At 54.6% G+C, this 19127-nt stretch overlaps 1 protein-coding gene across 3 annotated transcripts in view; it reads left to right on the top strand.

The window, feature by feature from the left end:
* MAP2K3 (mitogen-activated protein kinase kinase 3) overlaps positions 1 to 18859 on the top strand; it is a 32614-nt gene extending 13755 nt beyond the window's left edge. For 2 of the 3 annotated variants that reach the window (XM_055709067.1, XM_055709068.1), the window contains exons 2-13: positions 5476 to 5508; positions 5926 to 5995; positions 7830 to 7878; positions 10650 to 10763; positions 11257 to 11376; positions 11857 to 11973; positions 12130 to 12181; positions 12996 to 13123; positions 13768 to 13845; positions 15962 to 16101; positions 16837 to 16882; positions 17332 to 18859. In XM_055709067.1, coding sequence (XP_055565042.1) covers positions 5476 to 5508; positions 5926 to 5995; positions 7830 to 7878; positions 10650 to 10763; positions 11257 to 11376; positions 11857 to 11973; positions 12130 to 12181; positions 12996 to 13123; positions 13768 to 13845; positions 15962 to 16101; positions 16837 to 16882; positions 17332 to 17415 — 1031 coding nt within the window. In that variant the 3' untranslated portion in view covers positions 17416 to 18859. Of the gene's footprint in view, positions 1 to 98; positions 460 to 5475; positions 5509 to 5925; positions 5996 to 7829; positions 7879 to 10649; positions 10764 to 11256; positions 11377 to 11856; positions 11974 to 12129; positions 12182 to 12995; positions 13124 to 13767; positions 13846 to 15961; positions 16102 to 16836; positions 16883 to 17331 lie in introns of those variants that run through there. The other variant, XM_027800359.2, reaches the window with a different exon arrangement.
* The last annotated feature ends 268 nt before the right edge of the window (positions 18860 to 19127 follow it).

Raw genomic sequence — 19127 nt, forward strand, 5'->3', positions numbered from 1 at the left:
ACTGTAGCAGCCCAGTGCCTCAATGGCTCCCGGCGCTGGAGCTGGCTCCCCCCCAGTTTCCTGTTGACGTCACCTGCTATTTCGCTGCTGCAGTTTTTACAACTGTTGAGCTTTCAAGGGTAATCAGAGCTGAGACCGGCCAACCTCGGCAGCTGCCGATGAGGGAACACGGCACTACCTTCCCTCTCTCCCCCCGCTCGCCTTCGTCGCTGCTCCCAGTCTCACGGACCCCCGGGAGCTGGGGCCCCTGGGCGAGCAGAGCTGCGTGAAGCTGGCGAGCGCTTTGGGCCATGCATTCCCACTGAAAATAATCACTGGGGTTTGCAAGAAGAGCTGTGTGCTGGATCCTGCAGGATTTTTTTTTTTCCCCTCCCTCTTCCAGTCCGCCCCCATCCCTCTCTTCTGCCAGGCGTGCCGGCGCTGTTCTTCATTTCTGGGAAACCATGGACAAGAAGCAAGGTAGATGTTGCAATTTCCAAAACACGTGGTGGGGTGGGGGAGAGCGAAGGGCTGGTTTTGGTGCTAAAAGGGGCTGTGTAACTTTTTTGGGTCAATCCATGCGGTTTTACTTCTTCTTGCTTGTGCTGGGGGTCATATTTGCAGCTGGAGATCTATTTTTAAACCTGGAAACTGGCATGTTTTATGTGGGGTTGAGATACTGGCATCTTAATTGTAACAAAAAAACCCAAAACCTAGCGTGGCTAAAGGAAAATATTTGGTAAAGCTAGCTCCTGGCTCTGGTTTTGGTTGCATTCCTGGGATGCAGGGTTTTCCAGCAGCTCTTGCATGGTCGTCCCCTGATAAAAAGCCTGTTGCATTAGGAAGGCGGGTGCCCACGGCAGGCAGGAGCTCTGATTCAGTGCAGACAGGTTGGTTTGGGGCTGCAAGGGGCTTTTTCTGAAGCGTCGTTTTTTCCTCCTTCTCGCTCGCTTTTTTTTTTGCAGAAGTGACGAGCACGGGGCGGCAGTGACCCGCAGGAGCCCCTCTCTGCAGCGGGACCTCAGCGGGCTGATGAGTGATGGCTTTCGGCAGGTTGAGAGCCCTTTTTCCACTTCCACAGATAGCTTTTTCCACTCTCAGCAGTGGAAAATAGCACAAAGTGTGCCTGTGAGGAGCTGGCTCTCATGACCAAAGCAACCAAATTCCCCTCTCTGCTTTGCACCCTGCCTCTAATTTATTTCCCCCTCCCCCCCCCCCTTGATGCTTTTTTGTTCCAGCGCTGTTGCAGCAGGGCTGGGATCCACCCTCCAGCCTTCTGCCCCATCCATGGCATTAGACTCTCCTCACATCGAGGAGAAGTGGGATGCATCCGAAACATTTTCCCCAGCCCTAACGAAGCGGTGCGGCTCTCAGAGCAGCCTCCTGTGCCGCAGCTGCCCCCGGGACTTCACCTGGGGCTGGAACCAGAGCCCTGAGGAGGCAGCGGAGAGGTTTAATTTCAAAGGTCGGCTCAGGCAAATAGTTTTATTTACAGTTCTTTAGATTGTCCTGTTCGTTTCTCTCCACCCACACCAGCAGAGTGGGAAGGATACACCTCCCGGGGAGAGGTGCAGCTCTATAGGACTGAAGTTGGTGGCGGCAGGACAGGGCTTCGGTGTTGAATGAAGCAGTTCCAGGAAATGTCTGTGGCAGTTCTTAGCTGGTGGAGGTTATAGCATGAGAAAAAAAAATCTAGCTTTTTTTTTTTTCTTTAGGAGGAAATGGTTCCTTTCTTAGCATGAAGGATGCAGTTACGTGCCTGTGGCGTCACGTGGGTTACAATCTTGTCCTCACCAGGAACTTCTGTCAGCTAATTTTCCCCTGCCCGGGTGCAAGGCGCTGTGCCATGTGTCCCCGCAGCTGGCAGCCCCTTCTGCTGCCCAGGGTGCCACAGTGGCAGTGCCCAGCCATCCTGCCCGCTCGGGGCTGGCAGGGGTAACCGGGATGTGTCCCCACATTGCCTTGTCCCGCTGCTGCCTTTTTGCCCCCCACGGAGGGATCTCCCGAGGGCAGCTGTGTTGCTCTGTGCTTGCAGGCACACCTCCCGCAAGAGCCCAGTGCCCTGGGACGCTGGAGCATTTCCAGGTGACATAAACTATGCTTCGTGTTCCAGCAGTTCCTCCTGCACTGGCCCTACTGGGATCCCAAATGTGGGAGAGATGGTGCTGAGTCCCAGGCGTGGAGCAGGGACAGTGCCCAGGCCTGCGCTGGGAAGGAGCTGAGAGCAGCTGCCTGCGGGGGCTATAGGCGAGCGCTGCCCCCCCAGAGTGCCCCCGGGCTTAAATTGCAAGGTCTTGTCATGCCCATCCCACTGCCTCTCTACCCCCCTTTTTTTTTTTTTTTTTTTTTCTCCCCTGCCCCCAGTCCTTCCTCCAGCCTCATTCACCCTGAAACTGCCTGGGCTTTCCTGGGGGGGCTGTAGAGGCTTGGCAACAAGGTCACCCCCCCGGGGGGTGATGCATCTGGCTCTGGGGCTTGCAGCAGGCAGCCCCGCAGCCCGGGGGTGCTTGGGGGGCGATTGCTGGGCTGTGCAATAACGGGGGGCTCTGCTGGGCCCCCAGCTCCTGCATCGGGGCTCTGCCTGCCGTGAGCAGGCTGTGCAGAGCTTCAGGGCAGGGCTGCTCATCATCTTTTCTTTTTTCATTTTTCTTTATTTCTTTTTCCTTTATGTTTTTTCTTTATTTTCCTTTGTAAAAATTTTTTTCTTCCCCCCCCGGCTGTGCTCAGGAGGCTGGGGTGCCCACCCGCTCCTCCCCGCAGCAAGCAGCAGGAGCTGGGGCCAGCCTGTGGGCTGCTGGAAAGCTCGTGGCAAATTTGGGGAGAGCTGGAACAGCGAATCTGATCTCTGCCTCAGCTCCCCCGGCTGCAGGGCAGCGTCGTGGGTGATTTTATTCCTGCAGGCATGGGCTGAGCTGAGTTTTCCACTGATGTAGGTGGCCCACCCGGAGCCTGGGAGTGGTGGCAGAATACTGCCGGTTTAATCAGTGCTTTTTCATGTTGGAGGTGGGAAATGCTTTTTGGGGCTCGGCAAGACGGGGTGGGAAGGGGCTGGTCGCTGACCCTGGTGGTACAATGTTGGGAAGTTCAAAGGCAGCAGTTTTGGGGGTACAGGGAGGTGGGCTGGCGTGTAGGACCCCTGCTGTAGCAGCGTTGGTGGGGGATGGCCAATGCATAGAGGTGTTAAATGACTCCTGTACGGTGCAGGGGGCTTTCACTGGGACCCTCCCCGATGCTGCCCCGCTAACCCAAGCTTGCCAGCCCCCTCGCCTGCTCCTTGGGCTCCACTGAACAAGGTGCCCCATTGATTCCTGACCCCAGGCTGGGTGCTGCCGGCTCCCTGTGGCCTCGCTCTTGCAGCCAGGGCTGAGGAAGGGCAGCCGCCAGCCTGCGGGACGCCTGGCTCCAGCAGCCTGCGGACCCCGCTCCTGCTGCGTGAGTCACCCCGGCACAGAAGGCGCTTTGTGTCGGCTGTGCGGAGTTACTATGGCAATTGGGGAGAGGGAGAGCAAACAGATGAAGCAAAATACCAGCTGGAATGGGATGGGGGGCATTTCAGGGCTTGGTGTAGAGGTCTGGCTGATAGCTGCCTGTGGGGGCTGCGTGCAAACCACTGTGTTTCAGAGCAGGTCATGGGGGAAAAATGCTCGGTGCGAGGCTCCTGGTCAGCAGCGAGCTACATCCATCCCCTGGGATGGGATGGAATGGAATGTGTGCTCACAGTGAGCTCCCCAACCTGCCTGGATGCAGAAGGACTCTGGGGACCCCGGTTTTTAGGCTTTGTGGTCAGCCTCCCACACTGAGCAGCGAGACGCTGTGTGAGGGGAGGGGAGGCAGTTCTGAACCCATGGATGGCATCTTTTCTTTGGCTCCATTTGGCATTTGCTCTCGTTGTTGCCTAACCAGGTGTTTTGCAGTGCCATCAGTGGGCATGCTGGGCTATCGATAGTCCCCTTTGCAGCTCTGCTGGGTGGGTGATGGGGAGGGGAAACTTTGCAGTCTCATGAATTAAAGGCAGGATTGCCGTGACATGGTCAGGTCTCCAGCGGTGGTTTCCAGCCAAGTGGGATGGGTTTGGGGTGGTATTGCTCGCTGGCTGGTTTCATTGAGCTGGAATTTCACATTCCTGCTGTAGCTCATGGGAACTGCGCTGGTCTCAGACCTTTTGGGCTGGCTTTGGTGCAGGAAAGGTGGCAGATAAGATGGGGGTATGGACTGATCGGCGCTGATTCCCTCACCCTGGAGGGATGCTGCTGGTCCCGCAGTTAGGACGTTTGCAGTATTTTGCAGACCAGCTTTTACCTGCAGCCTCAGTGAGGTTTGCACTGGGGGAAGGACAGGAGTGGAAAAGTGGGATTCAGGCACACGTCTTAGCTGAGGCGTCTGGGGCTGGTAGGGGACAGGGATGGGGACAGGGGCTGTCTGTTCTGGGAACATGCTGGAGTTGTATCATCCTTTTGTCTCGCTGCTGCTGTGGGAGGTCTCGCATGGTGCTGCGTCTCTTGCTGCAAAATCCCAGCTCCTTTGCCTCTCCCCTCCCTTCCCCAGCAGCCTTTGGAATGCTGGACTTTGTCTGCACGCCTGTTCCTCCAGGTAGGAGCTGTTTTGAAGGGCTGTCCAAGGCCATGCCGAGCCATCCGCTTCCAGCCCGGTGCCTGCAGCACACCTTGCTCTTTGTGCTTTCCGATGCATCTCCCTGGTCTGTGCGGCCAGAAGCGCCTTTGGCTGCAAAGTGCAGCTGCCCCCTTGTCCCCCCTGGGAGAGATCAGGGCTCTGATGCTCTCAGCTGGGTCGCTTCAGCCCCCACCCCAGACCCTTGTGGTCTCTTTACCTTCCCAGGTGAGCAGCCTGGGGTCCACGGCACTGCAGATTGCTGACCCTCAGCCCTGCGCAGGTGTCCTCTGCCCATTGCTGCCCCCCGCCCCCGTGCTGGTTATCCCCCGCGTTTGACCTGCCTGGTTTCCCTCTGCAGCAGCGCGTTGTGTTATCTCAGTGCTTCTTGGAGGCAGAGAGGAGTGGGAAGAGAGCATCACCTTGCCAGGCGCTCCTGATGGGATTGCGCCGTGCCGGTGGGGTCTCAGTGGCCACAAGTCGGGCTCTGGCCAGCTCACCGCTGGCTCTGGTAGCCAGCTCTTGGCTGGGGTTGCCCTGCTTTCCCTTCACCGCCTGCGGGGTGTCCTCTCCTGCTGGGACGAACTCCCTGGTTTTGCTTGAGGTCTGATGGCCGTCGTCCTCCATGCCAGATCCCACCTGAGTCTGGCTCTTCCCGAGAGGTCCTGGCTGGGGGGTGGGGGCTGGGGGGCAAGGAGCAGCCAGGCTGGGAGCCCTGTGCATCACTAATGGCGTGGGGACCTCTTGTGGCTGGAGAAACGGGGACTAGGCCAGGCTTTGCTGGGCTGAGCTCTGGCAGCCCTTGCGTGGGACCGTGAGGGGTACCGGGCTGTACCCAGCTCCTCTGGAGCCTGAAGGCTGACCTGGGGTCTCCTGTCTCTCTTTCAGATTCCAAAGGATCCTTGGAGCCGCACAAACCGGGTAAGTGCCCAGCGGAATTCGCAGCTTTAACCCATCTCCTGAATGTCAGTAATGAAAATCCCCAAAGAGAGGGGACTGTTAATGGCCGTGAAGGGTGAAGAGCACTTTTGGGGTATCTGAGGAGCACTGCAGGGCAGTGCTTGGCTGTGAGACTTGGGAAATGGTCTCTGCTGGAGCACCCCTGCAAGTGCTTGACAGGCATTGAGGCCAACTTGTGCTTCTGGCTCTTGCCTGAAATTTTGGGCAAATGGTCGTGAGCACTGTAACCTTCTTGGCATCTTGCCATAGCTGCATAGTGTAGGGGATCCAGGCCCTGCCTCCCTTATGTGACGACTGCAGGCAAGAGGATGCTTGAAGGAAGAAAAGTAAAAATGCCAGTTGTAACCCTAACCCTAACATGTGCATCTTCTCTTCCAGTGAAAAGCAAGAAGAAACGGGACCTGAGGATAACATGTGTCCCCATCAAACAGCCCGTTGCCAACACAACGTAAGCATCTTTGCTGCTTAAAGCCAACCGGTACTTCTCCGGAGCTGGATTCAGCGCTGTCTCGAGGGGAGACTTCACAGAATCAGCATAGTTAATTTTTTTCTTAAGCTCTGGCTTGTCGGTGATGAGAAGTGTCTGCACGCACGTGTGTGCAATTCCATGCACAGTGCGTGGCTTTCTGGGAGATACCTTTTTTTATTTGTTTGATTTTTGGCTGAAAGGCAAAGGCTTAGAGACTGGTGGGAGACTTTGGTCTTTCTGCCATGGCTGTGCTGATGCCAAAGGGCAAAGACATGGTGGAGAGAGCAAATCTGCCCAAGGGAAGAGGAGTGGAAGGTTGGTTTTTTTTCGTGCGAGGGAAGAGAAGGGGTGGTGGCAGCTGGACCATGGTGGGAGCAGGGGAGCAAGGGTTGGGGGATGCTTTGCGTGACTGGGCATCCTCCCCCTGACCTGTGTGTCAGGGCCAGTTTGAGTTGTTTGCAGCTCCTGACCTTGGTGCGAGGAGGATGCAGGCATCTTAGGTTGTGTTGCTTGGTGCTGAGGGCCTGCACCCAGCAGGATCTCAGGGCATTGGAATTTCTCTCTGCCCTGTTTGCTTCATGTGGCTGCTGCAGGGCAGAGCCCAGGGTAGCGGCGCTTAGTTTGACAAAGAGCAGACGGCTAAAATTCCTCTTCCGTGGTGCTTCTCCAAAACACTTTGGGCTGCATCTCCACTGCTGAGCCTTGCTTGCTCCAGAAACCTGTTCCAGAGAGCAGTGAAATCTCTGAAGGGGAAGTACCACTACCAAAACTCCCAGGTAGAGAGGGCAGATCTGCCAGAGGAGGAGCTGGGGGAACTCCCCCGTTAATGCTGTGCAGCCAGCACGCACATGCAGAGCCCTGCATGCAACAGCCGTCTCCTCCTCCCACAGCTGCATCTGTGTCTCCCCTATTGGTGTTTGAATTTCCCCTAGAGAAGGCATCACGCCAGAGTTTGTGGGGTGTTTGCATGCCCAGAGTCCACAACTCTTTTTCTCTGTGCTTTTCAGGCTCCAGTGCAAATATTTGTGCAGTGCAAATACTTTTCTGTGAGCCTGAAGTACTTCCTTGAAGCTGGAGGTTGCTGTGTGGCTCTGATGGGAATTGAGAGGTTAAACCAGTTGGGCAGTCTCCGCTCTTAGATGGTCCTAGGGGATGGGGAGAACAGAGAAGTGAGGCATGAGGGACAAAACGCTCATGCCGGTTCTAAAAGTACCGTGCTGCCTGTAATGGGAAATGGGCAGCGAGGAAGAAAAAAAGCCATAAAGGAAGACTTGAGCCTGCACAGTGTTGTGCAAAGCGTGACACTGAAGTGCTGCCTGCTCTGCCTGCCACGCTGCCTGAAACAGGCCTGCGAGTGTACACAAATGACTCACGGGGGAGGAATTACCTGTAGTTCCCTCGGTGTGTGTGTTTCGGGCTACGTGGCTGTCCTGTTACAACACCTGCCTGTCAAAACATGACAGCTGAGCTGCTCTGCCACAGAAACATGTCATCCTGTCGGTCTCGGTTCCCTGGGCTCATCTCCTGAGCAGGGATGGTTTCGTAGCCTGTTGGATTGATGCATGTCTCACCTATCTGGCTGTTTGGGATTCTTGCTGCCTGCCTGCAGCGACTGCCTGGTGGGTGTGGGGTTGAGGTGTCACTGGCACGATGAAAGCATTTGTGGGTGTTTGGAGGGGGCTGGTTTGAACCCACGACAACAAGGCATGGTGGAAAGCAGCGGCTGAAAGTGCTTGAAGGAACATGAAACCTGGCTCTGGCCAAGGGGGTTAATGGAGCTGGGCTTTCTCCTGACTCTTCTCTTTTCTTGCAGGCCCCCGAGGAACTTGGACTCCAGAGCGTTCATTACCATTGGAGATAAAGTACGTGTCAATGTGTTTTCTTTTTTGCTTGCTTCCAATTTGGTTTGCCCCATGCATGGAGAGCTTTATGGATCATGCCTGACAACCTGTTAGGTCAGATCTTGGGATCTCGTAGCACCCTGTGAGAAGGACAGTGTCCTCCTGTGCCGCCTCATGGGATGCATCTTTGCAGGGATGAAACATCCCACAGCAGGATGTTTTCCCTGTGAAGCAATGGAGCATCTGTGTGTATTTAGAGCAGTGACTGCTGGGGAGCTGAGCATGTCACCCTGCCTGCAAGGTGTCTCTGAGCCCGTGCACTTGCAAGGCAGGTGGGTGGCATCAAAGGCTAGGTGTTTGGTTTTGTCCATAGTGGGAGGTCACAGTGGTCCCTTGACAGCCCCACCAGCCACCTCAGTCTGAAGGGATGGACCCAGCCCATCTGCCCTAAATCAGTGTGGCCTCACCACACTCTCTGGCTGCCCCAAAGTCCCCTTTGTCCTGACTCTGCAGGGCTCTGTTGCTGCCCATGGCCCAGGAGAAGCTGGGCACAAAGCTTCTCTCCAGCTCTCCAAAGCCTTTCCTAGTGACCTGATGAAAAACACTGCTAGAAATAGCCACTGTGTCTCTTTTATTTCATTCTCTTGTTACGGGCTCTCCTGGGGCTGCAGAAGGCTGTTTGCAAGCGAGCTAAAAATACCATGTGTTGGATCAGCCCTATATCTAGCTGCTTACCTTCCAGGCTGGGAGGTGGCTTGGCTGGTGGGATCTGGGCCCCTTGGTGCAAGGTTTTAGAGTTAGGGGAGAGGAGGGGAAGCTTTGGCTGGGTCCAGGGAATAATCCTGCTGCCTGTGCCATTTTCTGGCCATCGTGTTGTGTGTTATTAATAGCCTGGGGAGAGATGCTTTCTGTAACAGCCTGGGCACGGTGTGTGCAAGGGTAGTGCTTGGGAAAAGCTCTGTAGACTCGCTTCCTTGCCTGCTCCGGTGTTTGCAGGAGGGGTCTGGTCCAGGTGTTTTGGAGTGGCATCATGGAGGAAGAGGGCTTGGGCATGAGGCCAGCTTTAAGCCACGGGGGTGGACGATGACCTCATGTCCATCGGATCCATGCAGGCGATGCCGTGCATCCCATCGCCAGGGGAGGGGAGCGCTGGCTTTGTCGGTGCATCGCCTCTTGTTGCTGGGCAGGGCACTGCTGGTTCCTGGCGTGTGCTGGGAACTGCCAGCTTCTGGGGAAGCCTTAGGGTAAATGCCAGGAAAAAAAAAACCCACCCAACAATAACCTGGAACGAGTGCAGAACACGTGTCCTGAAAAGCACCACCAGATCCTTCCTGGAGGCCCCCGCAGGAGCTGTGAGCCTGCACTGCTCCTCTGCCAGCTGCCCGGGGCGGCAGGGTGGGGGGTCAGACATGTCCCCCTTAGCCCTGCTGTCCTCATTTCTGGATCCAGTGTCCTGCCCAGGAAAGGGCCGGCACCTTCCTGTGCTGGGCAGCACATAGCTCAGCGCTGAGCTCAAGCGCAGACCTCCCTTGCTCCCCGCCTCGGCCGCCTGCCAGGCACATCTGGCTTGAATAAACGGAGCCGGGGCTGGCGGCAAGGTCCGGCGGAGCTGGTTGCTGCTCGCCATGCTGTGGCCAGCGCCGAGGGGAGCTTGCTGGCCAGGAGCCCAGCAGCCACATCGCCTAGCTTGGCTCCGTAATGCCAGAGGCTGTTTCCTCTCTGCTCTGGGCGTCGCTCGCAGGCACGGTATCCGGCACTGCGCCTTGCGCGTTTCCCACCCTCACTGCCTTTGTGGCTACTGGGGTAATTTGGCATCCTGGTATTATTTTAGTTCCCTGAGACCGGAGGAAAACTGGAGGTTGGATAAAGCCTGGCTAAAAGAAGGCCTGTGACTTATTAGGAGCGATGAACACAGCATCCAAAAATAGCCCGTGTCTCACTCACTCAGTTTGTGCCCGGCCCAGCAGAGCAGGCAATGACAGGGTAACGCGTCTTTAGGGAAACTTGTGTGTGGGTTGTGCTCCCTGCTGCATGGGGCACTCACTTGTCTGAGCACTGGCCATGGGTTTTTTCCAGTTTGAAGTGAGACTTGCATAGTTGCACTCACCTGAGCTCTTTCATTGGTGCTAACTCACATTTTACCTTGCTGGCTGCTTTCTGATGGTGGGAGAAAGTATCAAAAGTAGGCAAAATCCGTTTGAACTCCCTAATAATAGGGAATTGAGTTGCTGGGTTCACCTGGGAGGCTTTGCACAGGCAGAGGTGTTATTAGACACGTAGGTGTGTTTGTGACTGATGATTTCCTGGGTGCAGGGTGAGGTGGGGGATCCCTGGCTGTGCATGGGGATTTGGAGCTGTGGCAGAGGCTCCCCGTATTGGCACGGGAGCTGTTAAAATCCTGCAAGTAGCTCAGCAACAGCAGAAATACCCTGGTGTGGGTAATCCCGGGCCGGCAGAGGCATCAACCTTTGGTACCCTTTCCAGTGGCAGTGTGCCCTGGCTTAAAGGATGAAAGTCCTGATCTCTAGCTCTACAGGGGGAACTAAATGAGCCCTGGCGAGTAGGGATGAGAGGGTTTGGGCTTTGGTTCAACAGAGCAAGACTATACCCATCTCCTCCAAGCGTGGTGCCTCTGGTACATACAGGAGCTGGTGGAATCCTGTAGGTACCATTGTTTGGAAATGCTCTGCATGAGCGAGCTGCAAGCGTTGGACCTCTGCTGATGTCCTTGTTAAGCGTGCTTGTATCTTTTTTTTTTTTTTTTTTTTTTTTTTTTATCTCTCTCCCTAAAGAACTTTGAGGTGGAAGCTGATGACCTGGTGGCAATTTCAGAGCTGGGCCGTGGGGCCTACGGCGTGGTGGAGAAAGTCCGGCACGCGCAGAGTGGCACCATCATGGCCGTGAAGGTGAGGACAGCTGCTGGCTGAAGGGGATGGAGATCAGGATGTGCAGTTCCAGGGGGGTGGAGAAATTCTGCTGAGCTCCACTGGTTGCAGCAAAATGGGGACAGTCTTGTCTCCGTTCGGCAGCCTCCGGTATTCCTGCTGTGGTTTGGCTGTTGAAGGGTTTGTGCTGATGGTGGCTGGGCACTGTGGGGTTAATCAGCAGGCTTTGAAATCCAGGCTTGGTGCCTGCAGTTAGATAGTGCAAGGTGTGGATGTCAGAGTGCCTGTCCCGGCTGCTGGTCTGATCCTGCTTCCGCTGCAGGGCTTGCCAAGCGTTTGTCCTTCATTCAGGTGCTGCCTGGAAGAGGGCATCTGGGCATCTCCTGGTGCTACTGGCTGAAAAATAAGCATGAAGTGCTTGCCGTGGCCTCAGAACCACAGGTCTGGGTCAGGCTGAGGGATAATGGTGTTATCCCACCTACATCAAACCCCTCTTCTTTCCTGTTTGCCTCAGAGGATTCGAGCAACTGTGAACACTCAGGAGCAGAAGAGGCTACTGATGGACTTGGACATCTCCATGAGGACAGTTGACTGCTTCTACACAGTCACCTTCTACGGAGCCCTCTTCCGTGAGGTACTGAGCCAGTGGAAGGCTGGTGGGCTGCACAGCACCCAGGGCCTGTGCGATTGCACTGGAGGCACTAAACTGTCCCAAACCACCTCTGCTGCCTTCAGCTCAGCTGGGCAGTTTGAGGTGCTGCCGTGACTTAAGTCAAAGGCTTGCCTCTGTCAGGCAGTGTTGGCCAGGTCCTGTTCCGCACTTCTGTGGCAGATGCCCAAGCACATTGCCCGTGGCCTGGACTGACTTCGGGGTAGACCCTCGAAGGGAGGCCATCACAGGTAGTTCTGGTGGTACCTGGAGATCTGTGTGCATCGCTACCTAGTGCAGAGCCTGTGTGCTGGCGGTGTGGCCAACAGTGGCTGTGTGGCAAGGACTTTGGCTTGCCCTGTGTGGAAGGGGCAGTGTCCATTTGTCCATCCATCCCCACCGCTTCCTGCAGCTCCTGGGGATTTCCAGGGAATTTCCTCTCAACTGCTTTCTCTCCATCTGCAGGGCGATGTGTGGATCTGCATGGAGCTGATGGACACCTCCCTAGATAAATTCTACAAGAAAGTACTGGAGAAGAAGAAAACCATCCCTGAAGACATTTTGGGGAAAATGGCAGTGTCTGTGAGTGCCTCTTGGGTTCTTATGTGGTTTTGTGCATCCTCATAGCCTGTTGGAGGTCTCTGTTGAGGCCTGCAGCGTGTGGAAACGTGCGGTGTGTTTGCAGTGGAAGGCTGGTGCTGTGTGTGGCTGACGGGTACTCTTTTGCTCTGTCCCCAGATTGTACGAGCTCTGGAGCATCTGCACAGTAAACTTTCCGTAATCCATAGAGGTAGGTGCTGGATGGGGTTAGCATGATGTTGCTGGAGATCTAGCCTTGACATAAATTATGGGACAACTCCTTTCCAGGAGGTGTATCCCTCTGGGATGCCTACAATGGGTCTAATGGTACTTGGGACCATGGTGGACAGATGTAGATGCCCAAGGCCTGTTCCTGAGATGTATCCCTAATGCGTCTGCTGGCATGACGTTGGTCTCTTCCTCCTTTCCAGATGAAGGGTTGGCTATAATAACTGGATTCCTCACTACCCGTATTTTTATGGGCATCTCTGTCTCTGAGTGCAGAGGTGCCTCGAAGGCAGCTCTTGGGGACAAAATCCCCAAGCCTTCCTGGCTGGGTAGTTCTGCCAAGATGAGGGCTGAAGGAGATCTTATCAAGTCACAGATGGGAATTTTAACACCCAGGTCTTGCTCTTCATTCTGGTATAGTTGCTTGTGTAGCTGTGGACAGATCATGATGGACATGAGACAAGCTGTTCGGAGAACTGGGTAGAGGAGGGCTTTTAAGGCTGTATTGGGCGCATAAATCTCTCCTAAGGAGCTGGGTGTTAACTCCTCAATGTTTTATTTTAACCTTTCAACTTGCTTTGTTAGAGCGGAAGCCTGTTCTGCCCAGAGGGCATGGTTATAGTTTTATCTGTGAACAACTTCTATTGAAATAAGAGTGGTGGGGGCTTTGTCTCCCTACCCCTGTGTTAGGGCCTGCCTGGTCCCCTCCCAGGTCGGCAGGGAGTTGTCCCTCTTGTCTCCGGCTCTGTGATACCTCTGCAAAGGCTTGGTCTGCCCTCTCCTGTTCTCTCTCTTAGACGTGAAACCTTCCAATGTGCTGATCAACAAGGAGGGACATGTAAAAATGTGCGACTTTGGGATCAGCGGCTACTTGGTGGACTCTGTTGCGAAGACCATGGATGCTGGCTGCAAACCGTACATGGCTGTAAGTGCTTGTGTGGGACTGGAGCTGGCAGCCTTCAGCCTTGACTCGAAGAAGCTGCTGCTTAGAAATCGGTCTTGGTTCACGTCTTCCCTGAGATAGAGACCACTTCAGAGTGCTCTGGACTTTCTGACTCAACAGAGTCCTCCAAGGATGGGATTAGGCTCCCTGTAAGCCCTGCTGTGTGTGTTAATCCTGCAGCAGATTCTTCCTCCGCCACTTTCCATTTGTGGAGGGGTAAAAGACTGGCTGGTGCTGGTTGCGGTGGTTGGAAGGGCTGCTCCTTGTTGGCTCGAAAACGCTGAGGCTTTGCTTGGCAGGATCATTTCAATTCATGCTCAAGTCAGTATGAATTTCCCCTTGCCATCTGTGGCATCTGTGTGGGTAGCTTGTGCTCCCAGGGCAGGGATTGTGCTGCAGGCATAGTACAAGTTTCACTCAGGAGCTGGAGGGGAGAGTTTGTGTGAGTTGTGTGGAGCAAGACATGGCTTTCACCTGTGCTAGATTTAACCTCAGACCTTGCCTCTGTGGGGACATGAGCATGAGGAATACGCCCAACCTGGGGTTAGGAGCCTGAGATTTGCTCTGTGGGGTTTGCACTGGGAAAACGAACTAGCGTTGTAATATCTTCCATTTTGCTTTTACAGCCGGAAAGAATAAACCCTGAGCTGAACCAGAAAGGCTACAATGTGAAGTCGGATGTCTGGAGCCTGGGGATCACAATGGTAACACCAAGGGCTGTGACTGGCACCCTGCAGCCCTGGGGTTGGGATGGGGTCTGTGCTGGCAGTGAGCCGTGGCAGCTGGTGGCTTCATCCCTGGGTGGATGCTCACCAAATGGGGCTGAATTCTGAGTGTGATAGCTCAGGCCACGAGATGAATTACCCAGGGCGTGGGGTGGAGGCACTGCCCTGTGCACACAGGGGTCCTCGCCCTAGGGCAGGTAGCTGTGAGCCAGGGTGTGCAGGCAGCGTTGCCGCAGCTGCTGTGGCTCTTGCCAAGTTGGCTGGCGACCTTGCCAGGGGATAATCCATCTTCTTCCCCTTCTTTACCTTCTTGTGTGTTCCTGATGGATCCTGGGGGGATACGTAAAGGCCTGTTATTCCCACGTGGTTCCTTTGTACCCCTCTGCTTGGTTTCACAGAGCTACTTGTGTACGATGCCAGCTCCAAATAGCTCCAGTCACCGATATCTGGATGATAGTGGCCTTAGCAGGGCATCCTAGAGTCTGGCTTTTAATTGCTCTCCAGTTCCCCATGAACTGGCTGGAGAGGTAGTCAGTGGAGCAGGGTTTGCTGCAGCTGGGTCACAGCCTTCCTGCATGCACCCCCCCCTCCCCATTAGCAAAACCGTGCAGGAGTATTGGGGTGAGTTAACCTGCCCTGCTGCAGCGAGGGGTGCTGTGCACGGTTTGCAGCAAGTCCTGCCTGCAGAGTAGCTCAGAGCAGCCAACAGGAAGGGGAAATACTTTCAGTTCCAAAATCACAGCTGCTCAGGATGGTTTATCTACCTCCTGCAAGAAATGGATCTTGCAGAAAGCAGCTGCAATCTTCTGGCGCCAGAGGACAAAGGAAATCCCAGCTGTTGGCTCGAAGGGGGTGCCGCCTGGGAACATGTCTCTCGCTTTCCAGGAGACTGTCTCTCTCTGGGTAGATTATTTTCAGGAATTCTTCTTGCGCCCTGTTAGACGCGGCCTTTGTTTTGGGCGCCGCATCCCTGCGTTTGTGCGCACCACGCAGATCTCTTGGCAAATATTCCTTCTTCCCCAGCTGGTTTTGTCCGCAGTGCCAAACCCGAGCCCCTCTCCTTCGTGTCCCAGTGCTGGGCGGGCTGGCTGGAAATGTAATCAGCTCCGGCTTTCCTCCCGAGGTGCAGGAAGCTGTGGGATGGGAGACGGCGTGAATGGTGAAATGTCTGAACCTTTCCAAAGCTGGATGGGAGAGGGGACCTTGCTGAAAGCCTGCCAGCCTGCAGCTGAACAGAGCCCCGACCTGATTCCCTCTAATGTCTTTCTCCTGGGCTGGCTTCCTGTGTCGTAGTGTTGTTTTGATTGATTTTGGACCAGCCAGTTTTAGGGCCATGGAGCTGCAGGGCTGATCTGGCCTTTCTGGGCTGGTGGCTTCATTCAGTTTCCTGGCAGCAGGAGCTGAGCATCCCAGACCTGAGCCACAGGCAGGCAGGGGCATCTGGCTCTGTCCTTCCAGTTTTTTTTATTCCTCCCATCCCATCCTGTCCCATCCCACCAGGCAGGTCCGGAGGTTCTGTTGCCCATTTCGAGGTGGGAGCTGACCCTTGGCATGAGGGGGCTGCCCGAGAGCTGTGACAGGCTTTTTCCTGTTGGAATGGGTGATGGAGCAGAGGTGACTTGTGGGAAGGACCCAGTAACTGAGGTGGTTTTAGCAAAGATCTTCATAAGTGATGTTCTAGCACTTGGTTTTTCTTGGGTTTGTGGATTTTTTTTGTGTGACTAGCTCACACAGTACTAGCCTGAGGCCCAGATTCTTCCTTATGGTGAGCAAAGCACTTTGGAAGCCAGTGCAGAAACGGTGTGCTGTTATTATCTTTTAAAATAATCCCATTTTACATATCTTTGGTGGCTTCCTGTAAATGCATTAATATGCTGAGCCAGCCTCAAAAGGAAGTATTTTTGGCCTATGGGTCTTTATATTTAAAAAAAAAAAAAAAAAAAAAAAGGGAAAGAAAAAAAAGCGGTATGACCCAAATTGAAAATGGTTTGTAAGGAAAGAGGTTTTTCATTTTGAATCTGAGCTGGCTGAGGTAGCAGGCTGTGTAGGGTCGTTCTCGTCCCAGTGTCTCACGTCAGCGCGTCTCCATCCTCAGATCGAACTGGCCATTCTTCGCTTCCCGTACGAGTCCTGGGGGACCCCCTTCCAACAGCTCAAGCAAGTGGTGGAGGAGCCCTCACCCCAGCTGCCTGCCGATCGCTTCTCCAAGGAGTTTGTGGACTTCACAGCACAGTGGTGAGTCTCCAGCAAGGACTGGTGGCTTCTCCCAGCCTGACTAAAGGGCAGCCCTGATCCATGGGGGTCGGGGCAAAGCCTGGGGCTGCATTTGTCATCCTTCGGGAGCCTGTTTCTCCCCACCTCTCCGTACTGAGGCTAGTGCTTGGCCATGGCAGGAAGCACTGCCCAAACTGGTTTTGCTCTTGGCCTGACTCACCCGGGCTGGCTGGAAGGCGCAGAGGTTTCTCTTCCCCTTTTGCTGTTGCCGCTGCTGAAATTTCGGTGGTTTCTGGCAAAGCAGCGATGAAACGAGAACAAACCCCTGGCAGCATCTGGGTGCCTCTGGGTGAAAGCTGATTTGTGGTTTTGTGGGTAGCTGCTCGCCTCGGAGGGTTCCTCTGCCCTCTGTGCGCTGTTTGGAGCTGCTGGGCAGAGGTGAGCCCACCGAGGCAAGGCTCCCGCTCCAGGTGGTGGGAAACCATCTCCTCTCCTCCCCATGTGTTCTGGTCGGCACAGGATGGGCTGCAATGAGCTGCTTGGCTTTTGCTTTTTGTGGCAAAACACTGAGTTGTCCTTTCCCAGTTACCTGCCTTGGCACTTTGCTGGTGATTCAAACCTGCTTGGCCAAGGATGGGTGCTGCCACGAGAGGGATGTCCTGTTGGTTGGGCAGGGGCTATCCTCTGTGACAGACCACATACAGCAAAAGAAAAGGAACCTACAGCCTTTCTCTCCCTGTTTTTTTTTTCTTGCAGCTTAAGGAAGAACCCTGCTGAACGAATGAACTATTTAGAACTTATGGTAAGTGTGGAGCCATTTCTACTGGGGTTTATCCTGCCACATTTTGAAAGTCAAATGAGTGGTCCAGCAGGTCTTTGGGAAATGGGACAACAGGGCATGTGGGTGATTTTTCAGGCACGGAGCGGGATGGGTGTAGTGTCTCTAAGGTGGAGGCGTGTGTTGATTTCATGGGTGTTAAGGTCAGGGTGTTTCCTCCCTTTGTCCTGCCTGCTGGTGGTGCGTTCAGAGCTCAGATGAGGGGGTACAGCTGCCAAGGGGGGCTGTCCCGCTGGGTTAAACCTGGAAACAGCAAACCTGAAAATGTTAGTTAAGCTGAAGGATGGTCTCCGTGGGAGCCTGGGGAGGAGGTTGGTGGCCACCTCGCCAGCTGTGTGACATCCCCCAGGGGCTGCTCTTGGGCTTATCTGTCCTTGTGTGTCAGCTAATGTTGTCTTCGGTCTTGTTGGCAGGAACACCCTTTCTTTACCTTGCACGACACCAAAGAGACTGACATGGCCTCCTTTGTGACAGAGATCCTCGGGGAAGACTCCTAACTCAAACCTCACGGCTTCACGCAGTCCCCTCCATCATGGCTTCCCCGCAGAAGAGTGAATGAGGACTCCAGTTAATGGTGGTTTGCACAAATCGCACTTCCCCAACCTGTGGGCACCTCCAGCCTCACAACCTCTTTTCTCTTTGCCCTGTAAGTGAAATCCCCCACGATGAGCCTTTTGAAGCCAACACCTTTCCAACTAAGCCACGGAGACTGAAGGCTCAGGAGTTCCCTGCTCACGCCAGCGTATCCCTCCCGGGGAGGGGACCGTGCCCAGGCACTGAGCTGGGCCAGGGCAGAGGGTGCCAGAGGGCATCTCCCCTCCCCAGCAGCCTGGTGCATGGCACAAGGGGGTTTGTGTTTCTTCGCTGCCTGGCGTAGGCAGAGAGAAAAAATGCTGCTGCACTTGCCCCACTCTCCTCCCCTGCCTGCCCCAAGCCCCTTTCCCAGGCTCTGGTCTCACTCACCTTCCCTTTGTGCCTGGCTCTCTGCCCCCAGGAGCCTGTGCAGCTTTTCAGGGGGCTGTGGGGCTCCCTGGGCGTGCTGCTCTTCACACCAGAGGCTGCTCTAATGCCTGGCTCGTCATCTTAATGATTTCTGAGGCAGCACTAGACTGGGTGTCCCCTTCCCTCAATCAATGCACCGCTCCCTTGAAAAGGGGGGGAAAAAAGGCATTTTTTTCAGTGAGCCCACCTTGACGCTTTCCCCATGGGATTTCATCCGGCACGTAGCGCTTCCTTCCCCACGCGGGTGCAAGGTGGCTAAGAGACAAGCAGGTCCCCGGCGCTGCCCCTCTCCCCTCCAGCCCTGGGCTGGGAGGTCGCGTCCTCTCTCCTGGCATCTAATGCCTCTCGCAGCCCCTGCCCTCCGCCTTCCCTGGCTCCGGGAGAAGACGTTGCTCCATCTTCCTTCCAACCTGGAGCTCGTGTAAGACCTCGCACTGTGACACCCGTTCGTTTCGGAGGCCGTGCTTGCACCCTCGTGTCCCAAACCGCCTTCCAACCCTCCATCTGCCCGCCGAGGTGTCAGCCGAGATCGAAACCCCAGCGACTCGCACGGGGGCTGCTGACAGTTGTACATTTTATGTCTATATATAATGGACTTTGTAACATGTTTCCTAGTTTTAATCTAACTTGCTATAAATTAAAGCCCTTCTGTGTGGGAGGAGGGAGGAGCAGTTCCTTCTCCGCTAACAAATCCACTGTGAAAACCTGATGTGTTTCCTCACGCTCCCAGCCTGGGCACTTGTGCCAGGAGCTACGGGAGCAAAAGGGATTTCTGTCTTCTACTGTACATGATCACGGGATAAACGCACCGCTGTGGATTTTGTTGGGATTTTTTTAATCAACTGAGTTTTCAGAGGGATTTTTTTTTTCCTTTTCTAATATATATTTGTGTGTGTGTATGTGTGTGCGCAATACATATATATTATATATTTTTAAATCAATGAATGTGTGAATGTCTATGTGGCCAGCAGATTTGGTAAAAGGGCTAGCTTTTTTCTGGCTAAATTTAGGGTGGTGGGGAAGGGGTCACTAGAAGACACCCTGGCCTATGACCTTTTTTACAAAAAAAAAAAAAGCATCTATTTTTTAAATTGAATCTTATAAAAATGTCTTTCCTGAAACTCATGCCCTGGACGTCTGGGTTTCAGGGTGCGTTTCCAGCGTTCAGGGTCCCGCACCCAAGGAAGGATGATGTCCCTGAAATTCA

Source organism: Falco cherrug, chromosome 4, assembly GCF_023634085.1.
Source record: "Falco cherrug isolate bFalChe1 chromosome 4, bFalChe1.pri, whole genome shotgun sequence".
Taxonomy (NCBI): domain Eukaryota; kingdom Metazoa; phylum Chordata; class Aves; order Falconiformes; family Falconidae; genus Falco; species Falco cherrug.